At 37.3% G+C, this 18,040-nt stretch overlaps 1 protein-coding gene across 6 annotated transcripts in view; it reads left to right on the top strand.

Moving 5' to 3' along the window:
* Positions 1–18,040, top strand: part of LOC107690666 (MICOS complex subunit Mic19-like) — a 69,562-nt gene that overhangs the window by 47,526 nt on the left and 3,996 nt on the right. For all 6 annotated transcript variants that reach the window (XM_016489088.1, XM_016489082.1, XM_016489077.1 and 3 more), the window contains 2 exons: positions 4,475–4,545; positions 15,697–15,832. In XM_016489088.1, the coding sequence (XP_016344574.1) occupies positions 4,475–4,545; positions 15,697–15,832 (207 nt within the window). The remainder of the gene's footprint in view (positions 1–4,474; positions 4,546–15,696; positions 15,833–18,040) is intronic.

Raw genomic sequence — 18,040 nt, 5'->3', positions numbered from 1 at the left:
GTGTGCATGTGACAACAATATCACAAATTCTCCAAAAAATGTGGCTTGTATGGAAGGGTTGCAAGAAAAAAGCCACTTCTCAAGAAAGGCCACATGCAGTCACGACTGAGCTTTGCCTAAACGCACCTTGAGGATTCCGAGGCAGATGAGACTAAAATTGAATTATTTGGCCTCATATGTCTGGCAAAAAGCTCACCATCCAAATAACAGCATTCCTACAGTAAAGCATGGAGGTGGTAATATCCTGTGATGGGGGTGTTTCTCTGCAGCAGGGACTGGAGCACTTCTCAGGATAGAAGGAAAAATGGATGGGGCAAAATCCCGTGAAATTCTTGAGGAAAATCTGCTGCCCTCTGCCAGAAATTTGTCAATGGTAAGAAGGTTTACCTTCCAACATGACAATGACCCAAAGCACAGAGCAAAACTGACCTCACAGTGGTTGAAGGAGAAAAAGTTGAATGTCCTTGCATGGCCTAGTCAGAGCCCAGACTAAAACCCCAGTGAAAATCTGTGGAATGACTTGAAGACTGCAGTCCACAAACGGCCACCATCAAATTTAACTGAACTTGAGCATTTCTGCAAAAAAGAGTGCGCAAATATTGCAAAGATGTGCAAAGCTAGTAGAGACAGAGACATATCCCAACAGACTAAAGGCTGTAATTAAAGCAAAAGGTGGTTCAACAAAATACTGACACAAAGGGGTGATCCTTTATCCAACTCAGTGATTTTTCTGACATGTTGGTGTTATATCTTTCACTTGGATGTAGTAAGTTGCACTGAGTAAATACAGCTGGATAAAACAAAAACTGTGTCCGTCTTCATTTCAGGCTGCAAAGCAACAAAATGTGATTATTTTAAAGGGGGGTGATTCTTTTCTATACTTACTGTAAATCACACTTCACTGCATGTAAAACTCTGTTTCTGTTTCCTGTGTTGTTTTATTTGAGATCAGTGTGTGGTCATTATCTCTTCTTCACTGTAGACAAGACACTGGAAGGGGACAGTGTCTGTCTCTGCACGAGGCCTCGTTAATTTAATTAGCCGAGTTTTATCTAGTCAAGAGACACAGCTTGAGCTTTGCGTTCATACTCATGTCCCCTTGTTTTTACTTCCAGACAGCCAGAAGCATAGTAAAAATTTTAATACTTAAAAATGTATTATAATTTGTTCACCATCATGTCGTTTCAAACCCATATGGCATTCTGCACGAGTTGAAATGTCACCAATATGTCACTCTAAAAATGTTTTCCATGCTTGGACTGGATGTTTTATGCAATGCTATTGAGTTACAGCATTTCTGGTTGTTTGGGACATTTCCACTCATCTGTTTTGTTTCACAGTCTCCCGCAGTAAGAGGCTGTGATGGAAGGATTGACTCCACAAGCCTCTGTTCTGCCTTCCTTCCCTGTTTGCAGTCGCCAGCTTTGATTTGTTAAAACTTTTTTTTTTCTTTTTCTAATTTGTTTCTTAAAGTCTCGCGCCTCTGCCGGTGCACTGCAGAGCCAATATGGCCGCCGTGCTGTTGAGCCATAATGGCTGTCTCAGCAGGGGTTTCCCTCCACATCCTCTCTGGTCTGTGAGAGATAACACAGCCTGCTGATTACTGCACCACTGCTCCGATATCTCATTATAAAGCCTGCGAGATTTAATTTGAACATGGGGTTGTTTCTCAAAACACCACCTATATGCACCGTCAGTGGCAGGAGTAGCTTTTAGGAGGTTCTTTCATTAGTCCATAACACCCCTGTGTGCACCAGATTAAATAAAGTTTTATTTTAAGATGCCTGTAAACAGAAAATAAGAATGGAGTCTGACAGCTGCTTTGTGGAACAGGTAAAGGACTGGATTTTTTAGTGGTGCTTGCTAAGGCAATGAATGAAACGGTACCTCAAATCACGTGGCTTATTTTGACTTAAAAAATGTGAAAAATGGCAGGGTAATATAACTGCAACATCATAACATACAGTATATCATAGTTGAACCACGTGACTTTGTTGCACCACATGACTTTGATTGGCAGACAAAAGTGTTTTACTATCAAAACACTTTTGTCTGTTGGATCACATGACTTTGTTGGTCGTGCCACATGATTTTGATTTTTCAATTATTAAAACTTTTGTCTGTTGGACCACTTGAGTTGTTGGTTGCACCACAAAACTGATTTTGCAGACAAATGTGTTTTATCATTATTTTTTATACATAGAAGAAGAAAGGGGAAAAAACACTTGCAAAATCAAAGGAGTTAGTTGAAAACATGACTTTGATTTTACAAATAGTGTTTTATTATATTTCTTAAATATATATAGGAAGAAATAAAACATTTTTGCTGCAAAATCAAGGCCTCTCTAAAAGATAGTTGGAACACATGACTTTGTTGGTCGTGCCACATGACTTTGATTTTGCAGAATGTATATTAGAATAGAAATAATACAAAAAAATTGTATATTAGATTTGTTAAGTATATTAGAAGAAATAATAAAACTTGTTTGCAAAATCAAAGCCTCTTTATGATGTTGGTGCAACCAGCAGAAGAGTGTTTAAATTTCATTATTTAAATATACAATAAATAATAATAAAACACTTTTGCAAAATAGTCATGTATTGCGACAAACAAATTTGTGTGGTCCAACAGATTAAACTGTTTAAATACTAAAACTTTTGTCTGCAAAATCAAAGTCATGTGGCGTGACCAAAAAAGTAATGTGGTCCAACAGACAAAACTTTTAATGATAAAAGCAAAACATAAGACATTGTGTTTTAATAATAAAAGCAAAATCAAAGTCATGTGGTCGAACTAACTCATCAAAGAGATGACTTCTGCAAAAAAAAAAAAAAACTTCAGCTTGAAAAAATATATTTTTTAACTTTTAAAACTTTTTTGGAAAATTATTCTCAAGATGTGTAAAATCAGGTTTTGTAATCATAATCTGATTACAGTCTACTCTTGCTATGGCAGATGAAGATGAGGGTTTAGGGTTTCGCGAGAGAGCATGTGGGTGGTAAAACGTTTGCTCTCAGATTGATGGAGGGGCCTCTAAATCAGTGTGGCCCAACTCTGAAATCAAAATCAGCAATAATCCCACTCTATCATTAATCAAGGGAAATGGCAGACATCCCAAATTACACCATTGCTCAGGTCATGGGGTTTTAGTATGTGTGTGGAGGTCCGACTCACTTTCCACATAATCAATTTCTGTGCAGGCCAGCGCCCTCTGAGTGTGTAGCCCTGATTAGTACTGACTCCTCCCATCAGATCTGCATTATCACATCATGCTCTTTAAATCACTGCTGCTGTTCCCTAATATCAGGCCCCTCAGAGTCAAGCTTGTACCTGATGTCGTCTTTAACTCTCAGCACTGTTGTTCCAATAATAAGCTTGATAGCAGACTTGTCAATGTCCACTCAGGGGGAAATAAATCATTATTTTGGAACTTTGCAACTGTGCAAGTTGGCTTTTCAACGTCCTACGTCCAGTAGTGTAATACTGTGTAGTTCCACAAAGGGTCCAAATCAACACTTACAAGCGCCAAATGTTTTGCCTTGGCAAGAAAATGAAACCATTAGCATTTTTTTGCATTGCATTTTGTTTTGTTTTTTGCATTACACAGTTTTTTTTATCATTACATTTTTACGTTTTTATTTTTTATTTTTGCCTAAAATATTATTTTTTAAATATGTTTTATTAATAAAGTAAATGAATGTTAAATATAAAATGATAATACTTTTTTCTGACCAGTAAATATTATTAAGGGTCTTTTATGGTAAATTATCTACCTACCAACCATTGGTATGTTTGGCAGGAAGCTGATTTTGGACAAATGATTTTTGCTTGACGTGCAGTCCATCAGAAGCTATACAGTAGCTTCGCTAAAAGCTTAAGATATAATTATTGATCCTCATGGTTGTAGCCTTTCATTTATATTGATTATGTGTGTGTGAGATAGTGACTGAGAGATGAACCTGTCTCGCTTTGATTGAGAGCTCTCTTTATGGATGTAGCTTGAGCAAGTTTTTGTTGTCACATCCTCAAATTCAGTCATATATCTGACATTTGCCCATTTTCTTTGAAATGTCAGTTATTGTTTTGAATCATCGACAAACGCTGTATCAAGGTCCATTCCAGGTTGTAAGGATATTGTTTTTTGCCCACCTACTCTTGACACGCTTCACTAAGAACCTCTTTTTTTATTTTGTCCCCTCTTTGAAATCTAAAAGCAAGCAAAACTCTTTGTGCTGCACGGACAACAAAAAATTCTTAATTTATATTTTAACTGAGTTTTTTTTTTCTGTTGTACTGGCAACACAGAAAGGTTGAGACTCAGTAGGGTTGAGCCTGCTTCTGTTTAGAATTTTTGTGTGAGCTTTTTATAAAATGTACTCTTATCTACCCTGCATATTGGAGGAGACAACAGAGGGAATAAGAACACATACAATATTACATTTTTGACACACACTTTCTCTCTCCCTTCCTCAGAGTGCCCAGTTCTACAAGGTGACCAATGAAAACTATCACAAGGCAGCAGACGAGGTCAATGCCAAGTTCAAGTGAGTTCAGAATGACACACTCTGGCACTCATCATCTCAAAGTTCAAATACAGATATTCCACATGCTGTCATTCATTATTTTGTAAGCTTTATCTATGTGGGTCTATATGATTATTGTGCAACAGGTGTTTTGTTTTGTTTTATTTTATGGTATTTTATGCAATTTTTTTATTTATTTTGTGACATGTTTTGCATATGAACAGAACAATGGCATGAACATTAATGTTTTGTTGTTTTTCCTCTCTCTTAAGTATTATTATACATACACAATAATACAGATTACACACACTATAATACATATACAATAATTTATTTTTTTAAAGACAAAAATGAACATTTTCATTATTTACTCGCCCTTATATCTCTTTTTTAAACTGTATGTCTTACTTACTTCTGTGGAACACAGAAGACATTTAGCCAAATGTCCAAGCTGCTCATTTCCATTGAAGTGAATGGAGACCAAGGGCACCATTATAAAACCAGCCCATATAAATCACCCGCTATATTCTTCTGAAGCCATACGGTAGCTTTGTGTGAGGAACAGAGCAAAATTTAAGTTGTTATTCACTAAAGTCTTGTTTGACTAAAAATCTTCTTTGAGAAGAACTCTTATCTTAGACATTTTGCTATTAATAACTCCTTTTGTGTTTAAGAGGAAACATGTGAGGGTGAGTAAATGATGACCAGAATTTCATTTTTGGTCAAAATTTGAATCTACAATCCCTTTGAATCTACCAAAACTAAAAGATGTTTCCCTCATCTATTGTGACAAACTTCCAAGTCTTGTCATGAATGTGAAGTCTTAGCCATTATGCTACTGTAGCTGGAAACATGTAACTGAACAGCTCTACAATTACAGGACATTTTGGCTCCATATGTCTTAATGTGGCCTATTAGCCCCAATAGTAATGCATGTTGGTTAAGGGGAAGAGAATGGAGGCCAGCCTGTTTCAGGACTAGCCTGCACTCATAAATCGCATTAGGCTGTCATTATCCCTCTTCCTCAGTGCCAACACAGGGATCATCGTCTCTTTAGAAATGTCAGAAATTGATTTGTGGTGTCCAGTGGGGCAGAATCAGAGTCGGGAGGGGGTAGGTTGCACAGCTAATGCTAAATTGCATTAAGAAATGCATTCAAATAGCATTAGCCTGACATGGTTCTTCGCACAGGCCTGGGCCGGGGTGTCATGTGACCAGCGAGGCCACAGTGGATGCTGTGATTGGCTGATTGCATTAGAAAGGTGCATTAGCAGCGCTGTGATTGGATTACGGGATGGAGGGAGGAGAGCATGTGAGAGGGTTTTTTTCTGTGTAATGAAATGTCTTCAGGGTCTGATGTTACACGAGGAAAGACGCAAGCTTTACTGACTGCAAGAATAATGAGGTTTAACTGAATGTGCGTGAGAAAGAAGGAAAGAAACTGCAAAGTCTCTGTAATATATGAATGATGGGCCACAGGTGTGTGTGTGTGTGTGTGTGTGTGTGTGTGTGTGTGTGTGTTTGTGTGTGTGTGTTTAGGTTCTACATTAGAAACACATCTATCTGTATTGCTTTTCCCAAATGGATATTCCAACACTATTCGCCCTCTAAAGGGAAAACAGGTGATAAGATACTATCAGGAATTGGGTTGGGTAATAAGAATGAAGTATATTTTGTCTGAGCCTTTTGATTTCCTGAAAGATGAAACTGCTCTAGAGATGGAGGTCCAAATCTACATAAATGATGGAATTACCATAAGTTTGATATGATAATCTTTTGTTTTGAATGAGGGGCGACAGGTGTGTGTGTGTGTGTGTGTGTGTGTGTGTGTGTGTGTGTGTTTGTGTGTGTGTGTTTAGGTTCTACATTAGAAACACATCTATCTGTATTGCTTTTCCCAAATGGATATTCCAACACTATTCGCCCTCTAAAGGGAAAACAGGTGATAAGATACTATCAGGAATTGGGTTGGGTAATAAGAATGAAGTATATTTTGTCTGAGCCTTTTGATTTCCTGAAAGATGAAACTGCTCTAGAGATGGAGGTCCAAATCTACATAAATGATGGAATTACCATAAGTTTGATATGATAATCTTTTGTTTGAAGTTGTAAATGGTTGTCTCTTCAATGTCTTCATTCTCTTAGTAGCTGAAAGCTTTTGATGTGCATGTGGGTTTGGCTTCTGGAAATCAGTCTGGTATAATTGCTTTCCGATGCATGTGTATTTGTATAATAACGTACCCATTTGATTTATTTTGTCATACTGTATTTAACCCTCTTTTATCATATTTTAATCTGGTTTTTTTTTTCTGAATAAGAGGGCAATGCCATGAACTTTTGCCATGATTTTATTTTAAGCATTAAGCATTGGTGAAATTTATGTATAAATGTTTCTCTCCAAAATGTTGGTTTTAGTGGTGTAGAAACTAATTTGTTGTCAACATGGAATGACACGGAATGAATCTTAGAGCTAGTGATGTTCATAACCATTTGTAGCGAATCAGCTCATGGGGAAATATGAATAATTAATTCCTCTGGGTCATAAAACCAGTGGTATCAGCATTAGTTGCCATGGGGACCAGGGGCCTGTTCGGCTTTCCTGGGGTGTTACGCATTTCGGGGGAAGGGTCCATAGGTCCTCATATGGCTTGTTAACTGAGGGGTGTTACAGAGTATTTGTTAAATATAGCTAACAAAATATATATTGTGTGTTTGATTGGTCCAGACGCTACACATTAGTAGGCCAAACAAAACTTGGAGCCCCTTGAAACAGCAATACAGTGACAAAGTGGTAGGTTAGGGTTGGAATGACATTTATCAACCAGTGGGCTAGAGATATGGTTTAACGTTAAGAGTTTGAACCAGTAAGATGGGTAAAAGTAGAGTTTAGAATGCAGGGTTGAGGGATGGGGTTTGAGGTCAAGGTTAAGTGAGGATTGAGATGTTAAGAATGAGGTTAGTTGCTGAAAAAGAGAGGTTAGGATTTAGGGTAAACATTTAGGAGAGGTTTGGACTGGATTGGAAAGGGTTAGGAATAGGGGTTGGAATTGATATGGGATAAGGTTAGGGCTATGATTGGTTAATAGGAATGTTGTTCTTGGATCAACAGAGATTTTCAATCAGAGGATGTTTAAGGTATGGCCACATACATACTGCAGCTAAATTTGGTTATCAGTTCACCTTTTAGTGCCTAATCCTGTTCTGTTCTCAGACAGTTCAGCGATTTACTGGAGTGACAACCGCATTTTACAACCAATTTAACTCCTGAAAAATTCAGGTAGTGACATTTACAGAAATTCTGTGCAGTGTGTGTAGAAACAAACTGAACAGCTAGCTGTTAATGACGTATTTAAACATGTATAAACATGTGGTGTCCCAATTTCGAGAGTGATTTCTATTTCGTACACATATAAAATGATAATTTAGAGGATTCACTCCCCTATCCCGGTTGTCACTTCTGAAACTTTATAGTGTGTACGTGGCCCATGTGTATTGTACAGATATGTACGTTCATACATGCACACAAATGCATGCATTCAGTGCTGTTCACACACACACACACACACACACACACACACACACACACTCACACACGCACACTTTTTAACTCTTATGAGAGATCATGGCTCTTCATAACAGCATAATTCATCATTCACTTCAATTAGCATGTATATTTTTCTTTTCACATTGATACTGCAAATTACCCAAATATTTAACTTACAATCGGTTTCACCAGCCAGTCAGATTCCTTAACAGTCAATCTATTAAACAAAAGAAGAAGAAAGAGAGAGAGAATGTATATTTATTTGGGGGTTAAAGACCATTAATATTACAATTAATAACAATAACAATTAATCAGTAATAACCACTAATATTATTGATTTAATGCACTTTCAGACACATCAGATAGAGTAACAGTTGATCTGAATAATGACTCTATTGTGATCTGTAGAGCTGAGCAGCTGAATTAGTTTCAGAATTACTGACTTTTACAACATGCACAGGACTGTGAGTCATTTACTGTTCAGTCGTTCTCTTATTATTCAGACTGGGAGTGTACACTGGAAATTGAATTGAGTTGAACAAGGATTAGGTTTGATTTTGGCATTGGTGGGGACATAACAGCAGACATTTAATTGTTTGATCAAAATGATTGCTATGGTAGTGTCTGATATTGGTAGGATCATGTCAGAGCGTGTCTACTAAACTCTACAGCCTTGAACATCATAACTAGCGATGACCGACTTTGGAAACTGTAGTTCTCTCCTTAAATATGACGAGCTCAAACAACAGATTAATGAGTTCATCCTAATTTCACACAAAGCGTATGAATGTAATTCTAATATAAGTCAGACACTGAAGAGGGTTTCTTCTGAAGAAGATTCATTCACTTGTTTGCCAAAGAACCACACAGAGACATTTGCTCAGATTTATTTAATGTTCATCATTTTTTAAGTGACTTTTCTTTCTGTTTTAAAGATGTTTTCTTTGGATTGTTTGACTACTCAAAAGAGAATATAGGAAAATATTACTTTTGTGTTTCCTGCTAAATTTCACATACAGAAACAAAAATGTACTGCCTCTAAATCTCTATTTTCTTAATTAAAGCTGATCTAGACGAGTATATGGAAACTATCCAAAACTCTGTTCATCCTAAAGCAGTGAAAACTGCATCTCTATATTCATCCTATGTGTTGTGTACACTTAAGGTGTAAATTTATTACTTTTTTATTTTTGTGAACCTGCCAACACATCCCTATGAATAGTAACCATGGTTTTACTACAAAAAAAACCCTGATTATTTAAACCATGGTAACCACAATTATCAATGGTTTTGCTACACTAATCATAGTTTAACCATGGTATCTGTAGTAAAACTGTGGTTATACAAAATAAGTGCTGTTCACACACACACACACACACACACACACACACACACACAAAAACTTCTGTTCCTCACAAACTTATGCACACACACAGCCTGTCAAGCTATGCAGCCGTGGATGCTGGATGAATTACAGATAAATGCTTGAGTGGAAGAGTGTGATGTTTTCTCCAGCCACCTGTCAGTGCTGACCTTTGCCCTATCCCTGTGATGCTGTGTTTAAGCATGTACTCTGTGTGTTTGTCTTGTGTCCCCAGGGGGTTGCCGTACTCTGTCACACCGAAGCAGTTTCACAGTGTTGACCTCTCCCTATGTTCTGCTATCTTCTGTACTCTGAATGGGTGTAGATGTCTCTGCTCACCCAGTTTAGTCGCCCATTAACGTGTCCTGTTTGGGTCAAATGGCACTTGTTGGAATTATTGTCCCAATGCGCTACACCACAGTTTAACATGATCATCACTCTGCTTTTAATGAATAGTTAAACCAAGTATGGACTAAGGCCTGAAACATGTTCTACACAAGTATGTGAATGTAAACACTTGGTTTTATGCATCATTGTCGGAATGTATTATAATATGCATTAGGCCTGTGTATATATATATATATATATATATATAAAATTCAAATATCAACTGAAAACCAATAAGGTACCTATATATTGTGCATTCCTAGCACCTGCTTTTGCATTCATTCATAGAGGTTATTTCTGACCCTCCATGAGACTGTGTATTGCCATTCGCATTCGTGTCTCCTTGGAAAAACCCCATCATACACTGCAAGATCTTAGACTCTAATAGGCTTCTCTTTAGAAGAAATAACTCCTAAGTTTGACTGCCTATTGAAGCACTCCTTGACCTGTCTCAGAGAACACAATTATAGCTATTACAACGAAATCTATGTGAACGGCAGTAGACCAGCCATAATATTTAAGCTAAATGTTCTGTTTTAAAAGAGGTCATTCTATGGCTTAACGGCAAAGAATATCAACGTAGAGTTAATGGTTTTCTCACTCAACAAGAAAAGCTCTACTCACACACACACACACACACACACACACGCACGCACACACACACACACACACACACACACAGTTATGTCTGGTACTGCCACAGGTTATCAAACCCTCGTCATATTTAAAGTGTCTCTCCAGACTGCAGGCAGGCCACTTTTAGCTCTGTTACATCTTTACCGCATCTGGGATTACCTATATATCATTCTCTCATCTTCTCTCTCACCCCTTCATCTTTTTGTTTTGCCTTTCTCACCCTGGCATCAGACCTCTGCTCATCTTCTCCATCCAAAAGCCTCTCTTTTTTTTCCCCAATTCCACCTTTTCCTTCCATCCCAACAGGTAATGGGACGATGCGAGTTCATTTCGGAGCCCCTGGCCTCTCGTCTTTGCTGATGGATCGCATTTTAAAAACGCTGAAAATGAGCGCTTATCATTTTTCTTCGTAACTGCTTCATTTGTTTTGATTTCTGTCTGCCTGTCACACACGCCGTCAGCTCCTAAATGAACATACATGTGGTTTTTTCAGAAGTGGACGCTTAACCTCTTCACCCCGCTAGACTGCGAGTGCTCATAATGATGACAGATATTCACATGTCTGTTAAGAGAGAGATCTGAGTTCATCCGGGCCGGCTGTAAAACACTGGACTTAATACGCCACGCCGGCGGGACGATATTTCATTAGTCTTGATTTGCAAGAATTAAGACTGTTTGAGAAATGTGTGCTGGTATTTTAATAAGCTGAATGCTGCAGGAAGGGCATCTTTGTGCCGTTTGTCTGCCGTTTCTCCCTGCTCTACTGTGGCCGAACAATTTTTGCCTAGTAAATCCCCTACAGACCGGCACACCTATAGGAAGTCCTTCATGTGCTAGTGTAGGTTAAAAGGAAGGTTGCAGAACCATGGGATAATTTAGAGCACTCTCTTTCTGTCCTTTTCCTGCCTTTCATTCAGAAGCTCTCTTTTTCTCACTCCTCCTGTGATAAAGCATCTCATATCTGTGTGTCTCTCTCAGCCCTCGGTGTCACAGTCGTCCCAGCGCCTGCTCGCTGTGATTTATGACCCGCATCTACTTCTTTTCTTCCAAAAATCATTTCAGCTGGACGGAGGGATTTACGCGGGGACATAAATAAATATATACACGCCTATGATATTATAGAGCTGTCCTGCTTTTTGATGCCTGATCTGTGGATAGTGAGGGAGAGAATGTAAGAAAGAAAGATGGCGAAGGTGCCATTCAGCTGTGTTGATGTGTGGGTATTTTACTCATAATGCTATTGAGTGTTAAAACTCACCTGATGTGTTTGAATAGCAAAGTGTTTTTTTCCTCACAATTTTTTTTCAATCCCAAATTGCATGCTATTCATGTTATGTAGTATAATATGCAAGATTCGGAGTAGTGTGTCCTGACTCCTAAATCATATTTTGAAAGTAGTATGCCAATGATGATAAGCTATATCAGAAGTATGCATGTGTTTTAGCTAATATTACACATAAACCCTTGTGCTACAGAGGAGGATGAGTTTGTGAGAGTTTTATTTGATCTTTTAAAATAGCAAAATTGCAGGCAAAAATGTCAGACCAAAGCTGCCACTGCATTTTTTTTTTTATATGCGAACCTAAAATTAAATGTAAATTAATATAATTAATTTATAATCATGGTCAGAGGAAAGGTTTGTTGATGGTTTTTAAAAGAAGTCTCTTAAGCTCATCAAAGCTGCATTTATTTGATTCAAAATACAGTAAAAGCAGTAATATTGTGAAATATTATTACATTTTAAAGTAACTGTTTTCTATTTGAATATGTTTAAAAATGTAATTTATTCCTGTAATGGCAAAGCTGAATTTTCATTACTCCAGTCTTCATTGTCACATGATCTTTCAGAAATCATTCCAATATTCTGATTTGGTGGTCAAGAAACATTTTTTTATTATCAATTTTGAAAACAGTAGTGCTGCTTAATATTTTTGTGGAAATATATATATATTTTTAATTCTGTATTTTTTTTAATTCTTTGATTCTTGGAAAGTTCATCAATTGTAATTTTTGGTAACAAAATATCTGTCTGTGTCAACAAAAGTCTGTGCTGACCAAAATGATTCATTATTATTTAATTTATATGTATATAATATTAAAATAATGTAATTCTGTAATTGTTAATGTTTTTAGCTGTCGCTTATGTTTACATGCAAACACAGTGAGTGCGGATACATAATGTATGTGGTTATATATCATGCTTTTTTTTTTTGGACTAATATTGTCCACTGTCCTGAAACTTAAAAAAAAAAAGGAGTTTGTGGCTCTTTCAAATTTATCAAGTATAAATGGACTATATGGGACTACCATGCAAGGTTTTTAAAATGTGGTGGTCCCAGTATTGCCATACTGTTTTATTACCTACCTTTAGCACATAGAAATATATGATTCAACCTCGGCTTGCATTTTCTGTCTTGTTTTCTACATTTCTCAACTCTAATGTTTCTTTTTGCCTCTTTCTGAGGTTTTTCCCTGACAGTCTAGAAGAGGGATGATGTGTGATAGAGAGCAGCTGTGTGAATTTGAGTGGACGGATTGAGGAAAGGACAGAGAGATATAGAAAGCGAAGGATAAGAAAAGAGAGAGGGTGAATCCCCAGTCCTTCCGGGACCCAAAGAGTTTGAGATGGTGACTGACAGCGGCCATCCATTCACTCCTTCATTCATCTGCCCTTCAGAGCAGCTAATATGAATAACGGCGCGGATTAAACCGCATCTGATCTAAAAAAAGAGTGTCTCTCTGAATAGAGCAGGATAACATCTTCCTCCTGCCCCAATTCTTTTCTTTGCCTTTGCTGTCCCAAAGCTCACCGCTGTTAAATAAAGAGTTTTGTGTGTGTGTTCTAATCCTCCGGGGACAGAGGTGATGTTTTGTTTTTGGCCATGTTGGGCCTCAGATTTCATGGGAAACGGGTGGTCTTCGTCACTGTATCCTCTGAATCTTACTCAAAGAATGATATTTGGTTGAAAATTTTGGTGACCTCGAAGGATGGAACAATTGTTGATAGCGATCTGCAAGGTTTTGTAAAATCCAGCAAGAAACACAATGCTGTCTGGGTCAAAGTTGGATATTCTGGGATGTTTGCGAAAACATTTTGAAAAAGCACTGAAGTTGAGTTCATGTCGAGTGAATGTTGCTTACTAAATATCCTATCACCATGGTAACCATAATTTCTTCCAAAGTAGCATTACATTTGCTTATAGATATTTTTACTACATTAAAACATTGAATTATCGATCATCAAGATTCTTATAAAATGCTTTACAGGGATCCCATAATAAACATACATACATACATAACTGTTTTGGCACCCATTTCTTTACTTGAAGTTAGGGGTGTAACGATTCATCGATATGGATCGATACATCGAGACGATGTCTGACGATACGATGCATCGATGCCACACGTAAAATATCGATATCTGTAGTATAAATAGGCACCCTTATTTTGGCACCGTCCACATTTTCACATAATGTCCGTCTATGCATTACCGCCAACGCGTGCATTCTCGCTCAAACTCACGTATCAGGACTCGATATAAGGACTGCCCGAAGGCACAAGGTGAGCATAAAAGACGCTCGGGATTGTTTGCAGAACAGTCGAGCGCTGTGTGAGAAGTTTTCTGCGCGCACGCACACATCCTCATTTTCACATAATGTCCGTCTAAGCATTACCGACAAGCGTGCATTCTCGTTCAAACTCGCGTATCAGGACTCGATATAAGGACTGCCCGAAGGCACAAGGTGAGCATAAAAGACGCTCGGGATTGTTTGCAGAACAGTCGAGCGCTGTGTGAGAAGTTTTCTGCGCGCACGCACACAGACAGCCGCGTCTACACCGCTCTCTTCCACTTTTTTGGAAATACAGACAAAATTACATCAAAATACGCGTTTTGGCGAAGATCCTAGTAAACACAGTCGGTTAGGTATATGTCTTAACATAAACAGTTGAGAAAGAAAAGGCATGTGTATCAAAGTTAGGAGCACAAGTGCTCCTAAAAAGAAAAGTAAGCGTAGAGCCCTGTAGATGGTTGTTTAAAATAGATATATAATATCATAATATCGATATATCGATCGATATACTCCTGTATCGAATCGAATCGAACCGTAATCGTATCGTAGATTTTTTTTTTGCGGTATCGGCAAATATCGTATCGCTGGGTATGAGAATCGATATCGTATCGTATCGTGACGAACCATCCGATTTACACCCCTACTTGAAGTTATATTTGTGAAAGGGACAATTTAAAACAATAAAAAAAAAATCTTAATTATTCCAAACCTTGGCCATAGTTGGCCATAGGCATGTTTTTTCCCCCCTGATAATCCATAGCAAGCCTTCATTTGTGAAATGTGGGATAAGAAAGATGAAGAATAAGTCCTCATAAATAAATGAATACTGTTTCACATTATGTTTGGTGTTTTCTTACAAAATGTAAATTGATAGTGCTGTCTAACATCAGACCATATATTTATCAGGTTTATCGGTATAGACTTGTGGGCTCAGAAACATGGTACAGCTGGAGGGGTTTAGACGCAGGCAGGTGTGTGTGTGTGTGTGTGTGTGTGTGTGTCAGTAAGGGAGCATCTTGCCACTGGAGAATCTACACATCAGAGACACAAGCTGCACTGATTAATACTGCTTTCAATTGTCTGGGTGGGTGGCTTTACTTAGCTGTACTTGTGGAGACAAAACTGTCACCAGAAGTTAACTAAATCTGACAAATTCCCTTTGGAGACAGATGCGAAGGTCATCAAAAGTCAAAAATTATTAATAAATTAGGGAAACAGTGTTTTTTATTTATTCTAAAAATGCCGAAAAGTTAATTTAGGTTTGAGTTTAGATTAGTAATTATAGCCAGCTTTATAAAAGCCTATGGCATATGTTAATTTAGGTTAAATATGTGTGGTTCAGGATGTCTGCGGCCTGATGTATGTCTTGAAGCGGCACCTCGTTAGACCTCCTGCACTATGATTCAACATGCAATTATCCTGCAAACTAATTCTGCACCAATCAATTCCGCTATTGATTAGTGATTGATCTGATGTTTACTTGTGAAAGCACAGCAAGAAAATCATTTAACAGCTCTTTGTCACTGCCACAGGATCAGTTTGTTAAAAATGGAAAATGTAATTATGATGGATGACCACATTCATTTGCTAAATATATCTGTCCTCTGACTGTTTTTACTCTCTCCTTCTTCCCTTCTTTTACGTTTTTGTTCTCTCTTTCTCTCTCTCAGGCGGTATGAAATTAGTCCAGTGTGCACCGACCTTCAGGGGCAGATTCTGAAGTGCTACAGAGAAAATGCCGGGAAAACTCTGCTGTGCTCCAACATCGCCTCTCTATACATGCAGTGTGTCAACAATGCTAAACGGGTAAATATTTGTCTGATATTTTCACCATTGGATAGTTGTAGTTTAGTTGAATCAGATCAAAAATATCTATAACACAATGTTTTTTGTGTGTATTTTGTTCTATGTAACACAAGTTTAAGAAATGGTTAAATGTTATATTTTCCTGAATTTTACTATTTTTAATCAATTATTTAAAAATTATATATATATATATATGTATATATATATACAGTGGGTACGGAAAGTATTCAGACCCCCTTAAATTTTTCACTCTTTGTTATATTGCAGCCATTTGCTAAAATCATTTAAGTTAATTTTTTTTCCTCATTAATGTACACACAGCACCCCATATTTAAATACCTGTACGGTTTGTGGTCTTTATTCCATGGCACGTAAGAAACATGTAAAATGTTAATGTTATATATTGTTATATATGAAAAAGTATATCTAAAAATATTTTTTTATTCATTGGGTAAATATATGTATAGTTTGAGATCTTTTATTCTAGGGCATAGAAGAAACTTATTAATATATAAGTGGGTAACACTTTACAATAAGGCTCATTAGTTAACATTAGTTAACTACTTTAGTTAACATGAACTAAGAATGAACAATACTTCTACAGCATTTATTAATCTTAGTTAATGTTAATTTCAAGATTTACTAATGCATTTTTTAAAATCAAAAGTTTTGCTTGTCAACATTAGTTAATGCACTGTGAATTAACACGAACTAACGATGAATGACTGTATTTTCATTAACTATCATTAACAAAGATTAATAACAAATATTGTAATAAATGCATTGTTCATGTTAGTTAATACATTAACTAACATTAACTAATGGAACCTTATTGTACAGTGTTACCTATAAGTGTTTTATTTTTAATAAAAACAATAAAAATACATTTTGAGACCGATAAAGCTCGTTATTCTAGAGAACATGAGAAATGTTTCAACATAATATGAAATGTATGTTTTAATATAAATGTAAAATAGGTTGTAGAAGAATTAAATTGAAAAATCACTCACGTTTGTCCCTTTTGCTCATGGTGCTAGTGCTATGCATCAAGACACATTCTAGCATCTTCTGTTTTGTATGTTCTACCAGTTCCCAGCAACCCCAGCATACGAATTAGCATCTACAGCTGCTCTTTAGCCCACAGCATCCAGTGAAACAGCATTGCCGTCCTCTCCAAGCCCTGTAATAACACACTCTCTGCCTGACCCGCACCTCCATTTGCAAATCCAAACTTCTGCCCAGTGTTCTCTCACTTTCTGCTTGGCTGCAGGTGCCACTAAGTTCACTCTAAATTGTAGGCTCAGACGAAAGACTCATTTCCATAATACCAGCTGACAGCTGCTGTTCTTGTTTCGGGCGTAAGTGTGTGTTAAATGAAGTAAGTGGGAACGGGGACGTGTCATTTAAATAGCGCCATCCCACAATCCCCCGCCGCAGCATCCCTGGTCCAGATTCCGCAATGTAAGGATGGAAATGGGCAGAATTGGACCGACCCTCTCCGAAAATCTCCTCCGCACACTCCAGCAATTCCGTGCAAACACAATTTATATTCAGATGGGACTTTCCATTAGATTTTTACAACAGCACAGTTTTGGGAGTGATAGCGAAAGAGTGTTGCCCTCTGGGGTATTAGTTTAAAGCAACGCTGTGAATTCTGCCGCACTTAAGCAATACATCATGTAAATGAGATGTTTTATTCATTGTTGTGTATGCGCCAAATTTACCTGTAACTTCTTTAGCATCTCTAATGTTTTTGTGTTTGCGTATATGCATGTTCTTATAATTGTTGTCTGGTAAATTTAATATGGATTCCAATAATGGCATGAAGTATTTTATGATTTTATTGACTCGGCTGTGAGGAACAGAGTTGACCTGTGTAATAAAGTTTTATTAGTCACACAGGAAGACAAAAAATAACAGCCAGATAACAAAATAGCTAAACTGCTTCTGTGCTGTGTGTATGCATGAGAGAAAGGGATGGAGGGCTGTGCAGCCATGCAAAATATGTATATTTTGAACATACGAGGGCTATGGATTGCTGTACAGCTACCATTTACTTCAGCAAATACTTTTTATAATGTATTAATGAGTCAGTTACTTGAGTAACTGCTCTGACAAATTCAGTGTGTAATTTGTTACACTGAGCATTTTTGACCAATTCATTCAAAGAATCTGCTCATAAGAGCAGAATCTTGTGAATCTCCACAC

The sequence above is a fragment of the Sinocyclocheilus anshuiensis genome, unplaced genomic scaffold (genome assembly GCF_001515605.1).
Source record: "Sinocyclocheilus anshuiensis isolate Anshui unplaced genomic scaffold, SAMN03320099.WGS_v1.1 scaffold641, whole genome shotgun sequence".
NCBI lineage: Eukaryota > Metazoa > Chordata > Actinopteri > Cypriniformes > Cyprinidae > Sinocyclocheilus > Sinocyclocheilus anshuiensis.
The sequence above is the reverse complement of the archived record's forward strand: the minus strand, read 5'-3'. Positions and strand labels throughout refer to the sequence as shown.